General features: G+C 32.8%; 1 protein-coding gene across 1 annotated transcript in view; it reads right to left on the reverse strand.

The window, feature by feature from the left end:
• Positions 1-985: 985 nt before the first annotated feature.
• LOC143064775 (uncharacterized) overlaps positions 986-18,432 on the reverse strand; it is a 44,147-nt gene continuing 26,700 nt past the window's right edge. Inside the window, exons 11-18 of the mRNA XM_076237858.1 lie at positions 17,638-17,670; positions 17,163-17,265; positions 16,311-16,453; positions 15,435-15,638; positions 6,301-6,380; positions 5,731-5,809; positions 5,355-5,450; positions 986-4,340 (exon numbers count right to left, since the gene is read on the reverse strand). Coding sequence (XP_076093973.1) covers positions 4,275-4,340; positions 5,355-5,450; positions 5,731-5,809; positions 6,301-6,380; positions 15,435-15,638; positions 16,311-16,453; positions 17,163-17,265; positions 17,638-17,670 — 804 coding nt within the window. The 3' untranslated portion in view covers positions 986-4,274. The remainder of the gene's footprint in view (positions 4,341-5,354; positions 5,451-5,730; positions 5,810-6,300; positions 6,381-15,434; positions 15,639-16,310; positions 16,454-17,162; positions 17,266-17,637; positions 17,671-18,432) is intronic.

Genomic DNA, 18,432 nt, shown 5'->3' on the forward strand with positions numbered 1-18,432 from the left:
ACTGAACAAGTATATATTTGTTTAGGGGCCAGCTGAAGGACGTCTCCGGGTGCGGGAATCTCTCGCTACATTGAAGACCTGTTGGTGACCTTCTGCTGTTGTTTTTTTCTATGGTCGGGTTGTTGTCTCTTTGGCACATTCCCCATTTCCATTCTCAATTTTATTATGTATTGTAATGCGTTTACTTTTCTACATTGGCTAGAGGTATAGGGGAAGGGTTGAGATCTCATAAACGTGTTTAACCCCGTCGCATTTTTGCGCCTGTCCCAAGTCATGATGATAAAACACTCTAGCCATAAATCAAGGTTCAATACACCATTTTTTCTTAAAATGTCCTGTACCAAGTCAGAAATATGGCAGTTGTTATCAAATAGTTTGTTTCTGTGTATGTTGCATTGGCGTTTGTTTTTGTTGCACTTCAGTGTTTATGTTGTTCCATTGTTTTCCTCTTATAGTACATGTGTTTCCCTCAGTTTTAGTTTGTAACAGGGTTTGTTTTCTCTCAATCAATTTAGGACTTTTGAACAGTGGTATATACTACTGTTGCCTTTACCTCAAACATACAGTCACCTTTTCAATTTATGGAAAGAACTCCATTTCTTATTCATAAGCTGGGTAAGGTTAGTCAAATAATTGCACTGAGAAAAAATATAATTCAAATTTAAACAATGATGATTCCGATGAGAAAAGTGGTAGCTGTCAATAATGGGAAGGTTGAGATTTCACTTGACATGATTAACCCTGCTGAATTTTTGCGCCTGTCCTAAGTCAGGAGCCTATGGCCTTTGTACGTCTTGTAAGATTTTTTATTTTAGTTCATTTATATGTTTTGGAGCCAGCTGAAGCCTGCACCAGCAGGTGCAAGGTTTTTCTCGCTGTGTTGTTTCTTTGACATTCTCAATTTCATATTGAATATGGTGGCATATAGATTCCATTGAAATCAGTGAATATAAGAAACGGGAAAATATAGAAACCAAATTATAAGTCAGTTTTAACATTTATTGCACAAATAATATTTTTTTATATTACAGTTCAAAGTTTCATCTTACAAAAAACAAGAGTATGTGCTTAAATACGAAATGATAAGTTAACAAGACAAAATACATTTGTAAATTTTGGTCGCTAACACAATTAAAACAATCAATAATCTAAAAATGACAAACCTGAAAAAGTCAGATGACCAATTTCAAGTCATAGTTATTCCTCAACATTTGGTGATAAGTTAGTTAATTGATAAATGATTCCCTTAGTCATGGCTTAATAAATATTTTCCATATAAGATATTTCTTGTATCACATTCAAAAGAGTAAGAAATCAACAAGGGATACCACATATGCTTTAGATAATATTTACCTTTAGAGAAAAACATACAATTCGTGAAAAATGGATACAATTTTATATCTGTTTTCATTATTTCATTTCACTATTGATAAAATCATAAAAGGCTCACTTATAATAATATCAATGTGTAGTTGATATTCAATTATTACAGATTATGAAAACTTCAAATACCCAGGTGACTGAGGCCACACTAAAAACTCCTGAAAATCACATTATAAAAAAACAATGGGAACATGTCCAAATTGTTTAGGAAACTAAACTTTGAGTACCAGGTACAATTGACATCTGCAATGTTTGGTCAACTGACAAAACCAAGCAGGAACTAACAGAAAAATCACTGATAAAAACAAAAGCTCAAGTATTGGATGTTGACCCTAACTTAGTCTGGCCCTTATAGTTAAGAAAATGTAAAGCTATTGAGACATTTCTTAAACATCTTGACATGAAGAGTCTAAAAGAAAATCTTCATTAAGATCAGATGAACTAAAAATAATTCTCTCAGGTTTTCTTAAGAAATGTCATGAGACACTCATACCATAAGCTGCATAGGAAATTAAGAAACCTGATTTACCTGCACAATTTGTTGACATTACACAATAAGAGGCCTCAATGACTCAGAAAAAAACTTGCTACTCAACTATATCATGCAATTTTTTTAAACATGAGAAACTTCAGATTGTAAATTAAAATGTGTCGAAGGGTATCACCCTTACAGTTAATGATATTTACAAACTAATGAGAAACAAACATATGACACAAAATATATATGGGGAATGAAACAAATATTTCTTGATGGAAAACATGCTCCACATAAACTATGACATTTTTTAAAGTTCAGATAAGTGCCAAATCCTAAGCAAACCCATAAATTGTTACAAGTTCACATCATAATGTACCAATTTTAAAGTTGCTGTGACTACAACTTCAAGGTAAACTACATTAAAAACAACTTTAGCCTAATACATGACTGATGGACAGTCTTTCCCAACTCCCACCCTAATAATTGATGGATTAAGACACTTTGTTTCATACCTTTTACTGTAAATTCAGAAATTATTGCGATGTTTTTATTATTGCGAAAATTGCGACAGGGTTATAAATGCAATAATTTAAACTCACATTTTGAAATTTTTCATACAACTTAAATAGGATTTTTCTCAATATCGCAAAAATTAAAATCGCATTTTAGTCTGAAATAACAAAATTGCAGTAATAAATGAATGCAATAATTTCTGAATTTACAATATTATTATCACATAAATTTACAACCAGCAGGCATACTGAGGATAATGGATGCATACATTATATACATATATACAAAGGTCTGTACAATTTTACAGAGAGGGGTATGTACATTAATAACTAAGTCACACTTATCTACTTTTCAGTTGAATGGGTCTGCATTAAAAATTTTGGATAACACAGTTTCAATTTGTTTATTTCTAATTATGGGCTATATTTCACTATTTTGAATTGGAGCATGAAGTCCTTTTTGTCATACAGAAATTTAAGCAACATTGTCTGAATTTTAAGGAGAAACAGGTTTTTGTCATAAGTATTACATAAATATAAATCACATTTCGTGTACTATTATTTGAACAAATTTCAGGAAAAAAGGAAATAAAAAAAGATTAATCGCTCATTTGGCCTTGCAATAAATCTAAACAAAGAATGAAAGTAGTGTGATTTGTTTAATCACTATTCTTTTTACTGTGCTTATTACACAGCTTTCTATAGACATCATTTTTCTATATTATTGATCAATTCACCTAAAATCAAATGGAACTGAAAAAATACAAACAAAATCATTTATTGATGACTAGTTAATTTTTAGCACTTGTAGAAACAATTCCTCTGACATTGTATTGCATCAGTAACCCTATTTTTTATATGCAAAAATTAACTGCTTCAGATATTTTTTCATCAAACACAAATCATGGCACATTGAACTTTTTATGATAAATCTATCTTTAGGATTTAAATTGTCTTCATCAGCAACAGATAGTTAGAATAACATCCTATCAATTACTGATTGTCTTTCAAAAACAAAATCAGAAAAATGCTGACATATTTGTATCTTTGTAAATGATTCACAAAGACGTTAATACATACAAGTACTTCAAACTATAATTGTTATTTTCATATAATCTTAACAATCATCAACAAATAGGAACTGGCATATACATTGTACATATTAATAATAAGATTCTTATGTACAATAACAGTTACAAAGATTTCCAGTCACTAAATGAAGATGAGTACTTGCCATAATTAGTTTACATCAATATGTAATTATGCTGACTTTAACAATAAATTCCTGAAGTAATATTTAGATTTTCATTAAGCAAACTTAACAATTGGCTTCCATTTCAAAAATAAATTCAGAAAATATAGTGAGCACTTATAACAGTTTTTACAAAAAAGTTTAGTCAGCCATACATTTTTCTACCCTCTTTTTATTTTTGAAACTATTAGAATTCAACCAAACAAGATAACAGACAAAAATCCAAAAAAGCAAAGAATTCTATTCCAACACTTGAAAATGATTCATTTTAACTGTCAAAGCATCCTTCAAATGTAGGACCTCAGTATGTTTAATTGTGTGATATTCCCATGATTATTAAGAAATCTTAATCAGACAGTGATTCTTTTCTTAGACAGATCTATTTTTCACCAGATTTCAACTGTAAACAAAATAAGGTGATAATGGTCTGTCATCTTTCTTTAACATTGACCCAACTTATTATCTTCTGACTTAACCATAGATTCCATTGTTAGTCACAACAAATGTACCAGTACTTTATCACAATAATCCAAGCATTTTTCCACTCAAATTGGGACTTTGAACGATTCAAGCCTCAAACTTGTGAGATCTCATGTCGATATGGTCTTTGCATCACATAAAATATTTTGAAAAATTGAGCTGTCATCAATCATTGAAGTAAATTTTTCTTCACAATTTCATAGACCATTCTTCGTCTGAAATATGACATGTGTTTCTGAAAGAAAGAGAAGATTTTAGTAATGCTATTGTTGATTGTTGCATAAAAGAACTAATATATGGTGTACCTTTCTAGTTCAGACTAGTCACATTAAAACATTACTCATCAAGAAACTGTTTTGTTATTAAACAAGTGTAAATTCTCTATAAATTATTAGGAGTCTTCTGTTTAATGTTTTAATATGGAAATCTCCGTCCAGAGTCATGACTCATGACGGTAGTCAAATCTCCCACTTCAGCAAAGAACAGTTTCAGTTCTAGGTAGTTTTTCATGTAAAGATGGCAGTATATTATTAAAATACGGATAAAAGGAGATGCAGATTATACATCAATGAAACAGCAACCCTGTGACAAGAAATACCAAAAGATAATGGATATCTGTATAATGTCTAATGGCAAATAAAATACTTATGTAGAAAGAGAACATGTTAATGTTATATGACTATAAACCCTGCTTTGTACTGGACTTTTGATGTTAGTTCACAAGGTACTGTAAACCAACTTATTTTCGCGGATACTTTATTTCGCATTCAGCCCTTTCTAGCCCACTTTGCGGCGATTTATTTTCGCGATTTTCTAATTCCCTTTATGTGTAAGATAAGGAAATCAATTTTCGCGACGACTTATATTCGTGTTATTTATCTATTCGCGAAATTAAGTTGGTTTACAGTAACAGTCTGCAGGAAGACAAGTCACCCTACATGGACTCATTATTCTGAATCTGAGCCAACCAGCCTACTAAATGACCTGTGCTTAGCAGGTGAAGTAGCAAATACAAATTTTCAAGTCTTTGGTTGAAATGGCTGTGATCAAAATCATTACCTCCTGCACTTAAGGTAAGCATGATACTACAAGACCACCAATGCTGTTTAAATAAATACGAAGTGACACCTAGAAGTAAACATGTGGTCTTCAACGGTACAATGTAGATGTTAGGTGGGTGAAACTAAGCTCTAGAGCATTATCTTTGAATGGTACAGGAAATGAAATGGAATATTTATCTATTTATTACCTGTTCAAATGTGATATTAGCCCCTCTTGTAATATAATCTGCAAATTTACATGCAAACATTCCACAATCACTACCATTCATTTGTTGTGGTATATCCTACGAATAGAAAATAAAAGTATTATAGACATGTATGTTCACCACTAACATTACCAGTAAATTATTACCTCTGTTTAAAGGTGCCATTATTGGGATATACATGTATTTCTTATTAATAGCACATTTGAAGGGAACAAGCTACACAGTAACTGGTTTGGACTAACATTAAGTCCTAAGCATAACTAAATCTCCCCTTCCTTACATATGACCTGTTGATCTTAGTTGTGTCTTTTCAATATCTTGTCAGATTCATTTTAAACAGCTATTAAATTAACCTTACCTCAGCTATTTCTGTTGACCAGCCTGACTGGTCAAACTGTTGATTTTTCTTGTCTTTACATTCATCACATAAATATTGCCTTCAAAATGATAAAAGTATACATGTTAAATACAATACTAATTCAAGCTGATTTTATTTATTGTTGTCTCAAGTTATCTAAAAAAACTGACAAGTCAATAATATGATAAAATGTTTTGTCCACAAAAGCTTACAATCTGATTTACTTAATTGAGCTTGCAACAGGTAGATCAAAAACATGCCTTAGCATGTAATTAAGCATTGCTTAATATAGGGTATGGTTTTTACTCATTGTTGAACACTGGAAGTTGTCTACAGATGTTTGAATCCCTGACTTGTAGTCTTTTGTTGATAGTTGTTTCATTGGCAACCCTACCACATCTCCTTATTTTCATAAACTTGTAAATGCTAAATGTAATCACCAACATTAAGATAACATCATTATCCTTAATCAATCAATTTATATGAGTACGGTCATTTAATCTATAGACAATAATCCACATCATTATTTTGAAAACAATCTTAATCTGACCTAATTCATACTATACTTACTTGACTGCATTTAAACATTTAACATTTTGTCCTCCCATTGAGTCGTAATATTTAATACATTTCTTTTTAAAGTCCACAATCTAAAATCATAAAAAGGAGTTAATTACAATTTATATGAGGTAAGTGCTGTATTAAAGAAGCATAACAAATGAGCATGATATAAGCTGTGATACCACAATGTTCATTCACAGATGTTAACTTAGATAGCTGTGATACCACAATGTTCATTCACAGATGTAAACTTAGATAGCTGTGATACCACAATGTTCATTCACAGATGTTAACTTAGATAGCTGTGATACCACAATGTTCATTCACAGATGTTAACTTAGATAGCTGTGATACCACAATGTTCATTCACAGATGTTAACTTAGATAGCTGTGATACCACAATGTTCATTCACAGATGTTAACTTAGATAGCTGTGATACCACAATGTTCACTCACAGATGTTAACTTAGATAGCTGTGATACCACATTGTTCATTCACAGATGTTAACTTAGATAGCTGTGATACCACAATGTTCATTCACAGATGTAAACTTAGATAGCTGTGATACCACATTGTTCATTCACAGATGTTAACTTAGATAGCTGTGATACCACAATGTTCACTCACAGATGTTAACTTAGATAGCTGTGATACCACAATGTTCATTCACAGATGTTAACTTAGATAGCTGTGATACCACATTGTTCATTCACAGATGTAAACTTAGATAGCTGTGATACCACAATGTTCATTCACAGATGTTAACTTAGATAACTGTGATACCACAATGTTCATTCACAGATGTTAACTTAGATAGCTGTGATAACCACAATGTTCATTCACAGATGTTAACTTAGATAGCTGTGATACCACAATGTTCATTCACAGATGTAAACTTAGATAGCTGTGATACCACATTGTTCATTCACAGATGTTAACTTAGATAGCTGTGATACCACAATGTTCATTCACAGATGTTAACTTAGATAGCTGTGATACCACAATGTTCATTCACAGATGTTAACTTAGATAGCTGTGATACCACAATGTTCATTCACAGATGTAAACTTAGATAGCTGTGATACCACAATGTTCATTCACAGATGTTAACTTAGATAGCTGTGATACCACAATGTTCATTCACAGATGTTAACTTAGATAGCTGTGATACCACAATGTTCATTCACAGATGTTAACTTAGATAGCTGTTATACCACATTGTTCATTCACAGATGTTAACTTAGATAGCTGTTATACCACATTGTTCATTCACAGATGTTAACTTAGATAGCTGTGATACCACATTGTTCATTCACAGATGTTAACTTAGATAGCTGTGATGCAACAATGGTCACTCACAGATGTAAACTTAGATAGCTGTGATACCACAATGTTCATTCACAGATGTTAACTTAGATAGCTGTGATACCACAATGGTCACTCACAGATGTTAACTTAGATAGCTGTGATACCACAATGGTCACTCACAGATGTTAACTTAGATAGCTGTGATACCACATTGTTCATTCACTGATGTTAACTTAGATAGCTGTGATACCACAATGTTCACTCACAGATGTTAACTTAGATAGCTGTGATACCACAATGTTCATTCACAGATGTTAACTTAGATAGCTGTGATACCACATTGTTCATTCACAGATGTTAACTTAGATAGCTGTGATACCACATTGTTCATTCACAGATGTTAACTTAGATAGCTGTGATGCCACAATGGTCACTCACAGATGTAAACTTAGATAGCTGTGATACCACAATGTTCATTCACAGATGTTAACTTAGATAGCTGTGATACCACAATGGTCACTCACAGATGTTAACTTAGATAGCTGTTATACCACAATGGTCACTCACAGATGTTAACTTAGATAGCTGTGATACCACATTGTTCATTCACAGATGTTAACTTAGATAGCTGTGATACCACAATGTTCACTCACAGATGTTAACTTAGATAGCTGTGATACCACATTGTTCATTCACAGATGTTAACTTAGATAGCTGTGATACCACAATGTTCACTCACAGATGTTAACTTAGATAGCTGTGATACCACAATGTTCATTCACAGATGTAAACTTAGATAGCTGTGATACCACATTGTTCATTCACAGATGTTAACTTAGATAGCTGTGATACCACAATGTTCACTCACAGATGTTAACTTAGATAGCTGTGATACCACATTGTTCATCTTAGATCGCTGTTATACCACATTGTTCATTCACAGATGTTAACTTAGATAGCTGTGATACCACAATGTTCATTCACAGATGTTAACTTAGATAGCTGTGATACCACAATGTTCATTCACAGATGTTAACTTAGATAGCTGTGATACCACAATGTTCATTCACAGATGTTAACTTAGATAGCTGTGATACCACAATGTTCATTCACAGATGTTAACTTAGATAGCTGTGATACCACAATGTTCATTCACAGATGTTAACTTAGATAGCTGTTATACCACATTGTTCATTCACAGATGTTAACTTAGATAGCTGTTATACCACATTGTTCATTCACAGATGTTAACTTAGATAGCTGTGATACCACATTGTTCATTCACAGATGTTAACTTAGATAGCTGTGATACCACATTGTTCATTCACAGATGTTAACTTAGATAGCTGTGATACCACAATGTTCATTCACAGATGTTAACTTAGATAGCTGTGATACCCCAATGTTCATTCACAGATGTTAACTTAGATAGCTGTGATGCAACAATGGTCACTCACAGATGTAAACTTAGATAGCTGTGATACCACATTGTTCATTCACAGATGTTAACTTAGATAGCTGTGATGCAACAATGGTCACTCACAGATGTAAACGTAGATAGCTGTGATACCACATTGTTCATTCACAGATGTTAACTTAGATAGCTGTGATGCAACAATGGTCACTCACAGATGTAAACTTAGATAGCTGTGATACCACAATGTTCATTCACAGATGTTAACTTAGATAGCTGTGATACCACAATGGTCACTCACAGATGTTAACTTAGATAGCTGTGATACCACAATGGTCACTCACAGATGTTAACTTAGATAGCTGTGATACCACATTGTTCATTCACAGATGTTAACTTAGATAGCTGTGATACCACAATGTTCATTCACAGATGTTAACTTAGATAGCTGTGATACCACAATGTTCACTCACAGATGTTAACTTAGATAGCTGTGATGCAACAATGTTCACTCACAGATGTTAACTTAGATAGCTGTGATACCACAATGTTCATTCACAGATGTTAACTTAGATAGCTGATAACCACAATGTTCATTCACAGATGTTAACTTAGATAGCTGTGATACCACATTGTTCATTCACAGATGTTAACGTAGATAGCTGTGATACCACAATGTTCATTCACAGATGTAAACGTAGATAGCTGTGATACCACAATGTTCATTCACAGATGTTAACGTAGATAGCTGTGATACCACAATGTTCATTCACAGATGTAAACTTAGATAGCTGTGATACCACAATGTTCATTCACAGATGTTAACGTAGATAGCTGTGATACCACAATGTTCATTCACAGATGTTAACTTAGATAGCTGTGATACCACAATGTTCATTCACAGATGTTAACTTAGATAGCTGTGATACCACAATGTTCATTCACAGATGTTAACTTAGATAGCTGTGATACCAAAATGTTCATTCACAGATGTTAACTTAGATAGCTGTGATACCACAATGTTCATTCACAGATGTTAACTTAGATAGCTGTGATACCACATTGTTCATTCACAGATGTAAACTTAGATAGCTGTGATACCACATTGTTCATTCACAGATGTAAACTTAGATAGCTGTGATACCACAATGGTCACTCACAGATGTTAACTTAGATAGCTGTGATACCACAATGTTCATTCACAGATGTTAACTTAGATAGCTGTGATACCACATTGTTCATTCACAGATGTAAACTTAGATAGCTGTGATACCACAATGGTCACTCACAGATGTTAACTTAGATAGCTGTGATACCACAATGTTCATTCACAGATGTTAACTTAGATAGCTGATAACCACAATGTTCATTCACAGATGTTAACTTAGATAGCTGTGATACCACATTGTTCATTCACAGATGTTAACTTAGATAGCTGTGATACCACAATGTTCATTCACAGATGTAAACTTAGATAGCTGTGATACCACAATGTTCATTCACAGATGTTAACGTAGATAGCTGTGATACCACAATGTTCATTCACAGATGTTAACTTAGATAGCTGTGATACCACATTGTTCATTCACAGATGTTAACTTAGATAGCTGTGATACCACAATGTTCACTCACAGATGTTAACTTAGATAGCTGTGATACCACAATGTTCACTCACAGATGTAAACTTAGATAGCTGTGATACCACAATGTTCATTCACAGATGTTAACTTAGATAGCTGTGATACCACATTGTTCATTCACAGATGTAAACTTAGATAGCTGTGATACCACAATGGTCACTCACAGATGTTAACTTAGATAGCTGTGATACCACAATGTTCATTCACAGATGTTAACTTAGATAGCTGATAACCACAATGTTCATTCACAGATGTTAACTTAGATAGCTGTGATACCACATTGTTCATTCACAGATGTTAACTTAGATAGCTGTGATACCACAATGTTCATTCACAGATGTAAACTTAGATAGCTGTGATACCACAATGTTCATTCACAGATGTTAACGTAGATAGCTGTGATACCACAATGTTCATTCACAGATGTTAACTTAGATAGCTGTGATACCACATTGTTCATTCACAGATGTTAACTTAGATAGCTGTGATACCACAATGTTCACTCACAGATGTTAACTTAGATAGCTGTGATACCACAATGTTCACTCACAGATGTAAACTTAGATAGCTGTGATACCACAATGTTCATTCACAGATGTTAACTTAGATAGCTGTGATACCACAATGTTCATTCACAGATGTTAACTTAGATAACTGTGATACCACAATGTTCACTCACAGATGTTAACTTAGATAGCTGTGATGCAACAATGTTCACTCACAGATGTTAACTTAGATAGCTGTGATACCACAATGTTCATTCACAGATGTTAACTTAGATAGCTGATAACCACAATGTTCATTCACAGATGTTAACTTAGATAGCTGTGATACCACATTGTTCATTCACAGATGTTAACTTAGATAGCTGTGATACCACAATGTTCATTCACAGATGTAAACTTAGATAGCTGTGATACCACAATGTTCATTCACAGATGTTAACGTAGATAGCTGTGATACCACAATGTTCATTCACAGATGTTAACTTAGATAGCTGTGATACCACAATGTTCATTCACAGATGTTAACGTAGATAGCTGTGATACCACAATGTTCATTCACAGATGTTAACGTAGATAGCTGTGATACCACAATGTTCATTCACAGATGTTAACTTAGATAGCTGTGATACCACAATGTTCATTCACAGATGTTAACTTAGATAGCTGTGATACCAAAATGTTCATTCACAGATGTTAACTTAGATAGCTGTGATACCACATTGTTCATTCACAGATGTTAACTTAGATAGCTGTGATACCACAATGTTCATTCACAGATGTTAACTTAGATAGCTGTGATACCACAATGTTCATTCACAGATGTTAACTTAGATAGCTGTGATACCACATTGTTCATTCACAGATGTAAACTTAGATAGCTGTGATACCACATTGTTCATTCACAGATGTTAACTTAGATAGCTGTGATACCAAAATGTTCATTCACAGATGTTAACTTAGATAGCTGTGATACCACATTGTTCATTCACAGATGTTAACTTAGATAGCTGTGATACCACAATGTTCATTCACAGATGTTAACTTAGATAGCTGTGATACCACATTGTTCATTCACAGATGTAAACTTAGATAGCTGTGATACCACAATGGTCATTCACAGATGTTAACTTAGATAGCTGTGATACCACAATGTTCATTCACAGATGTTAACTTAGATAGCTGATAACCACAATGTTCATTCACAGATGTTAACTTAGATAGCTGTGATACCACATTGTTCATTCACAGATGTAACTTAGATAGCTGTGATGCAACAATGGTCACTCACAGATGTTAACGTAGACAGCTGTGATACCACATTGTTCATTCACAGATGTTAACTTAGATAGCTGTGATACCACAATGTTCACTCACAGATGTTAACGTAGACAGCTGTGATGCAACAATGGTCACTCACAGATGTAAACTTAGATAGCTGTGATACCACAATGTTCATTCACAGATGTTAACTTAGATAGCTGTGATACCACAATGTTCATTCACAGATGTAAACTTAGATAGCTGTGATACCACAATGTTCATTCACAGATGTTAACTTAGATAGCTGTGACACCACAATGTTCATTCACAGATGTAAACTTAGATAGCTGTGATACCACATTGTTCATTCACAGATGTTAACTTAGATAGCTGTGATACCACATTGTTCATTCACAGATGTTAACGTAGATAGCTGTGATACCACATTGTTCATTCACAGATGTAAACTTAGATAGCTGTGATACCACATTGTTCATTCACAGATGTAAACTTAGATAGCTGATAACCACAATGTTCATTCACAGATGTTAACTTAGATAGCTGTGATACCACAATGTTCATTCACAGATGTTAACTTAGATAGCTGTGATAACCACAATGTTCATTCACAGATGTTAACTTAGATAGCTGTGATACCCCAATGTTCATTCACAGATGTTAACATAGATAGCTGTGATACAACAATGTTCATTCACAGATGTTAACTTAGATAGCTGTGATACCACAATGTTCATTCACAGATGTTAACTTAGATAGCTGTGATACCACAATGTTCATTCACAGATGTTAATTTAGATAGCTGTGACACCACAATGTTCATTCACAGCTGTTAACTTAAGATAGCTGTGATGCTACAGAACTGTCAATATGTGACATTAATTTCAGTTAAGGATTATTGATCCAGATATTGATTTACAAATGTTACAAATATACATAGTAAGATACTGCAGAAATGTATAGACCAATATGCATACTCTAAGACGTAAATTTTCAGACTTTCATTACAGCTTTTACATTAATGCTAGCAAGACAAATCTTTGTTTGGCTTGCTTGCTTTGTTTGTATCAGTGTTTGCTCAAGCATGGTAATTAAGATAGGCGGGGCTTCAGCTTGTATACATCATACTTAGATTGTATTGGACGTTATGTTTGAGGTTAAGGACACTTAATTTTAAAACATCACATGACAAATATTCTCACATGTTTTCTCACCTGTAAAAATACAATAATTTGTCAATGAAAGAAAAATATAAACTTTTTTCTTGTATGAGGCTGAGAAACTGGCCTTCGACATTAATTGACCTAATATTGTTTTTTATAACATGTCAATCTATTAGTTCAGTCAGTTATTTCCATGTCTGTCCTTCGATTATGCAACTCAAGAAAATATTCCAAAAAATGGGAAACAATGGTATCGAAAAGAGAAAATCGAGTGCACCTTTTTTATGTTAGGGTGTGTTTGAGATGAATATTTTGTCTTGAAAATGTACAAAACAAGAGTATTTGATACACCATCTCGCTTCAGACTCTATCATTTTATATAGCAAAGCTATACAGGTTGACTTTATAACATAAAACAATCACAGTACTAAAAGATGAAATATAGGGGTCAAGTGAAATACCTATCCAGTGGATCACAAAATCAGAGTAGGTGTGTTCGAATAGCTAATTTACTAAAAGTGCTTGTCGACAGTCTTTAAGTTGGATCTCTGAAAAAAAAATTGTCTTCCGTTTCTACGATTGTGAAAATGAACTGGCGTAATAGGAAGATAATTTCGACGAAGTAGAATCCTGTCTGTATTTTTATTTACAGGTAAGGAAACATGTGAGAATATGTATCATGTGATGTTTTAAAATTTAGTGTCCTTAACCTCCAACATAACGTCCAATAAAATTTAAGTATGATGTATACAAGCTGAAACCCCGCCTATCTTAATTACCATGCTTGAGCAAACATTGATACAAACAAAGCAAGCAAGCCAAACAAAGATTTGTCTTGCTAGCATTAATGTAAAAGCTGTAACATGTAAACAGACTGCTTTGATGATAAAGAAGTTCACTTACTAAGCTAAACTGATGTTCATTATCACATACATTTATCCTGTGTGAATGGGTGTGATGGTGTAGAAGTTAGCTTATAAATGTCTGTCAAGTTAAAGAGCCATGCTCTTTAAGTTAATTTACCAAAGTTATCATAATTAATAGCTGTTTTCCTCTAGAAATATATGTATTGATGTGTATATATTTATATATCTGTGATATTAATGTCAACAATCAACTATCTAGATGAAAACATACCAAAATGAAATAAATGGAGAATGTTTTTATTGGTCACATATGCTCGAGTCAACATCCACTTGTAGGAATGCAGGATTCATGTATTTAAGGTAGCACAATACAAAGATTTTTCATCCCCAATCAAACATCTTTAAACTGATGTTTTTCCACTCATCCTTCTTTAAATTTTATAAATAAGGTACCAAAAGAAAGAAGAATGATTAATCTTTCAAATTGTGATAATTTCATTATGACATAACTATTACATAATTAATTGTTATGTAATTGGTTGCTATATTGTGATGTCCATACTTGAATGAATTTAGCTTCTTTGTTATTCATAGCATCCCAAAAATTTTTATAGATTCTTGCACAACACAGTTTGATTGGGAGTGAAAAAACCTTTGTATTGTGCTACCTTAAGACTGCTTTGTGATTATAAGCATTGTGAATAAGTTTAATAACATTTGGTTGGGGAAACAAAAATTCAGCTATTTTCATGTTCATAAAGGGGCATAAAAGTGATGCCACCCAATTTCAAACATGATCTATGTTTTGTGGTAATAAGCATTGTGTACAAGTTTTATAACATTTGGTTGAGGCAAACGAAACCAATTTTGGGGATGTATGGACATCACAGACCAGGATAACACTTAATGCCCCCTTCACTACGGCAATTTATAATCAATAAAATTACAGTAATTAATTTCAACTTACACATAAACACCAATGCATTCCTAAATGTACAGGAACTATCAAGTAGTCATAACTGAATATATCTACTTTCTTCGTCCATCGCCGCACTGTGGAATGTCCACCAGACATTATTTTGGGATAAAAAAATGTATTAAAGGCATAACATTTCGGATAATTGTCTTTTTCTCCTCTCTCCATTAACATGTTCATATAAAAATTTATCACCTGAAAAATAAGTTATAATATTAAGCTATGACATATAAATTATCATAATTGTAATTTCTACTAAATCTTACTATTTACACATTTAAGTTGTATTTATTTATTATGCACTGAACTTAGTATTATGTCATATATTGTTGACTAGTTGTATGTCTTCTCCACATTGCAATCATATTGTATATACTTTGACTTCATGCTATTCTATAACACCTTGATATATTATTAACATGAATACATCGAGTGTTTAAAAATACTTCATTATTTTAATTTTAGTTTCTTGTGTACAATTTGGAAATTAGTATGGCGTTCATTATCACTGAACTAGTACATATTTGTTTAGGGGCCAGCTGAAGGACGCCTCCGGGTGCAGGAATTTCTCACGACATTGAAAACCTGTTGGTGACCTTCTGCTGTTGTTTTTTTCTATGGTCGGGTTGTTGTCTCTTTGGCACATTCCCCATTTCCATTCTCAATCTTATTTACAATATCAACAAAATAATCCTAATAACAAATACAAAAATTAAATACCCCTCCTCCCTAATCATTTTTCAGAATTCATTGTCTAAGAAAACATGAACTACTATATGAAGGTTATCATTAAAATATCACGGAAACATGATGCAACTCTAACCTGATGTGCTAACCGCATTATCTGAACTAAAACCTCTGACCTACCTCATCATTTAACCAATTAAGGCCAGCTAATGTTGCTATATCACCCCTTGTTATTTGAAGTCTATACCCCTCTACTAGTACTTCATGTGCAGGTTGACCTCTTAAAGCTTTGTTTATAACATCATCCATTTCAGGAGTTATTTCTGTACAAATAAAGAATAGCTTTTTTTAAGGAAAATGAAAAAAAAAACCACCATATTTCTATGTCATGCATTTCATCTCTTAATGTTACGTCTTGATTATAACTACAATATAGTCTATAACATCTGCCCTTTTACATTTGAATAAATAGAGCTAATATTAAATCATGGTTTTGTTATTTTTATGCATGTTTTGTTCAGTTTAGTTTAGTTTAGTTTAAACCTATTTATTTATAGTTGATTGGGAAACAAGTTTTACAACTTAAATTAATTCCTTTCCACTTTGCAGGTGTGAGTGCTGCCTTGTAGCGGCATTAGCCTGCTCTTTTTGGAAATCTACCAGGGTTTTTTTTATGTGCAAGAGATATGGCTCTCTCTTAACACAGGTCAGCCATTTATCGTCCCCTTCCGACAGACTATCATTGTTTCCTCAAGACCATACTCGCAAATGGTGTCAAGGGAGAGTCGATAATTCAGCCCTTGAAATTTTCATCTCGGAACAGGAATCGAACCAGGAACCTTTGTGTTTTACTTTATTTTCTCACCAAATTTGATTTTCTAACTGTTGACATTTGTTTGTCACAGTAAATTTAGATATTTTTGAATGCAATTATTATTGACATTTTTGGGTAATGAAAAAAAAGTGAGTTTAATTATCATGGTTTTATAAAATACTGCATATAAAAATATGAATCAGATATAATATAGTTACCAGGTAGCACTTCTTCTTTTTCTTCCTCCTCTTCTGATAACTCTACAGGTAAATCTTCTGTTACAGCTGGTACTTTCTCGTACAACCTCATCTGTATGCGTAACTGAAAATCAAAAACAACACTTAATTAAACAATCAAACTTCTCTAAACAGGTATGGTATAAATGAATGAGGCAGGAATCCAACACCAAAGGACAATCAAAATTATTTTCTGGAGGTACTATTTTGGTCTTAAATTATAAAACTGAAATTCTAACAGCAATTCATTACACAGTAAATATAATATTTTTCAAATTTAACTTCTAATTTTGTAAATACTATTAATAAAAAAAATATTCTATGGGACGTAATATCTCAGTTATTGAAATGTGTTTGAATACTTTCTTTGGGAAATTAAATAAAATGGTTATGTGATTATTTATTTGAGTTTTAATCAATCCAAACAAACCAATGTTAATTAAGAATTCCTACTCACCCTTTTCTCAAGATCATCATCTTTGCCTTTTCTCTGTAAAAGATACAGATTCTAATATCACACAAAATTTAAACATTTAGACTGCATGTGACCTAATCCTTCCCTCCCCCAAAAAGCCTTTCTTTTCCAATAGGTATAATACTAACTATATGTGGATAAAAAAAAGATCAACAAAATTGAGAAAATTGAAAATTGTAAAATGTAAGATTTTGTGACAATTTCCTTTCCTGCATTTTCTCTGTTAAGTAAGCATGAGGTGTACTGTGGAAGTCAACTAGTTTATTTTCTCTTTGTCTTATTGCTTTCAAACATTGTCTAGAGTTTGAAAAATTAGTTGTATTTAACTGTCAAAAGTCGGTTTTCTTTATGTTATTATGGCAGAAGTGGTTGACATTGTATATTTATTTTTCCTTTATGTCATTTGACAAAATGGCTAATTTTGAAATTATTCCTCATAAGTTGTTGTCAATATGTGCTTACACTCCCTTTGCCTCACCATCTGACAGTTGGGGTTGACTATGTGTTAAGACTATATCCCTATCACCATAAGATATAAGAGGTTGACTTCCTGTTTACACCCCTTCTTTTATCCTTCCCTACAACATTATGTGATTAACCTCATCCTCTCTTTCTATTACTGTTGTTATTGGTGTTATCTTTTAGGATCACAAGATATTTCTTCTTTATATACAGAAGCTTGTAGTGTTTATATTAGGAATGTTTATGAATGTTTTACCCTATTCTTCCCAATTACAATATCTTCCCTTCAGTTAACTATGAACTTTACCACTGCTT

The sequence above is a fragment of the Mytilus galloprovincialis genome, chromosome 2, assembly GCF_965363235.1.
Source record: "Mytilus galloprovincialis chromosome 2, xbMytGall1.hap1.1, whole genome shotgun sequence".
In the NCBI taxonomy this organism is placed as follows: domain Eukaryota; kingdom Metazoa; phylum Mollusca; class Bivalvia; order Mytilida; family Mytilidae; genus Mytilus; species Mytilus galloprovincialis.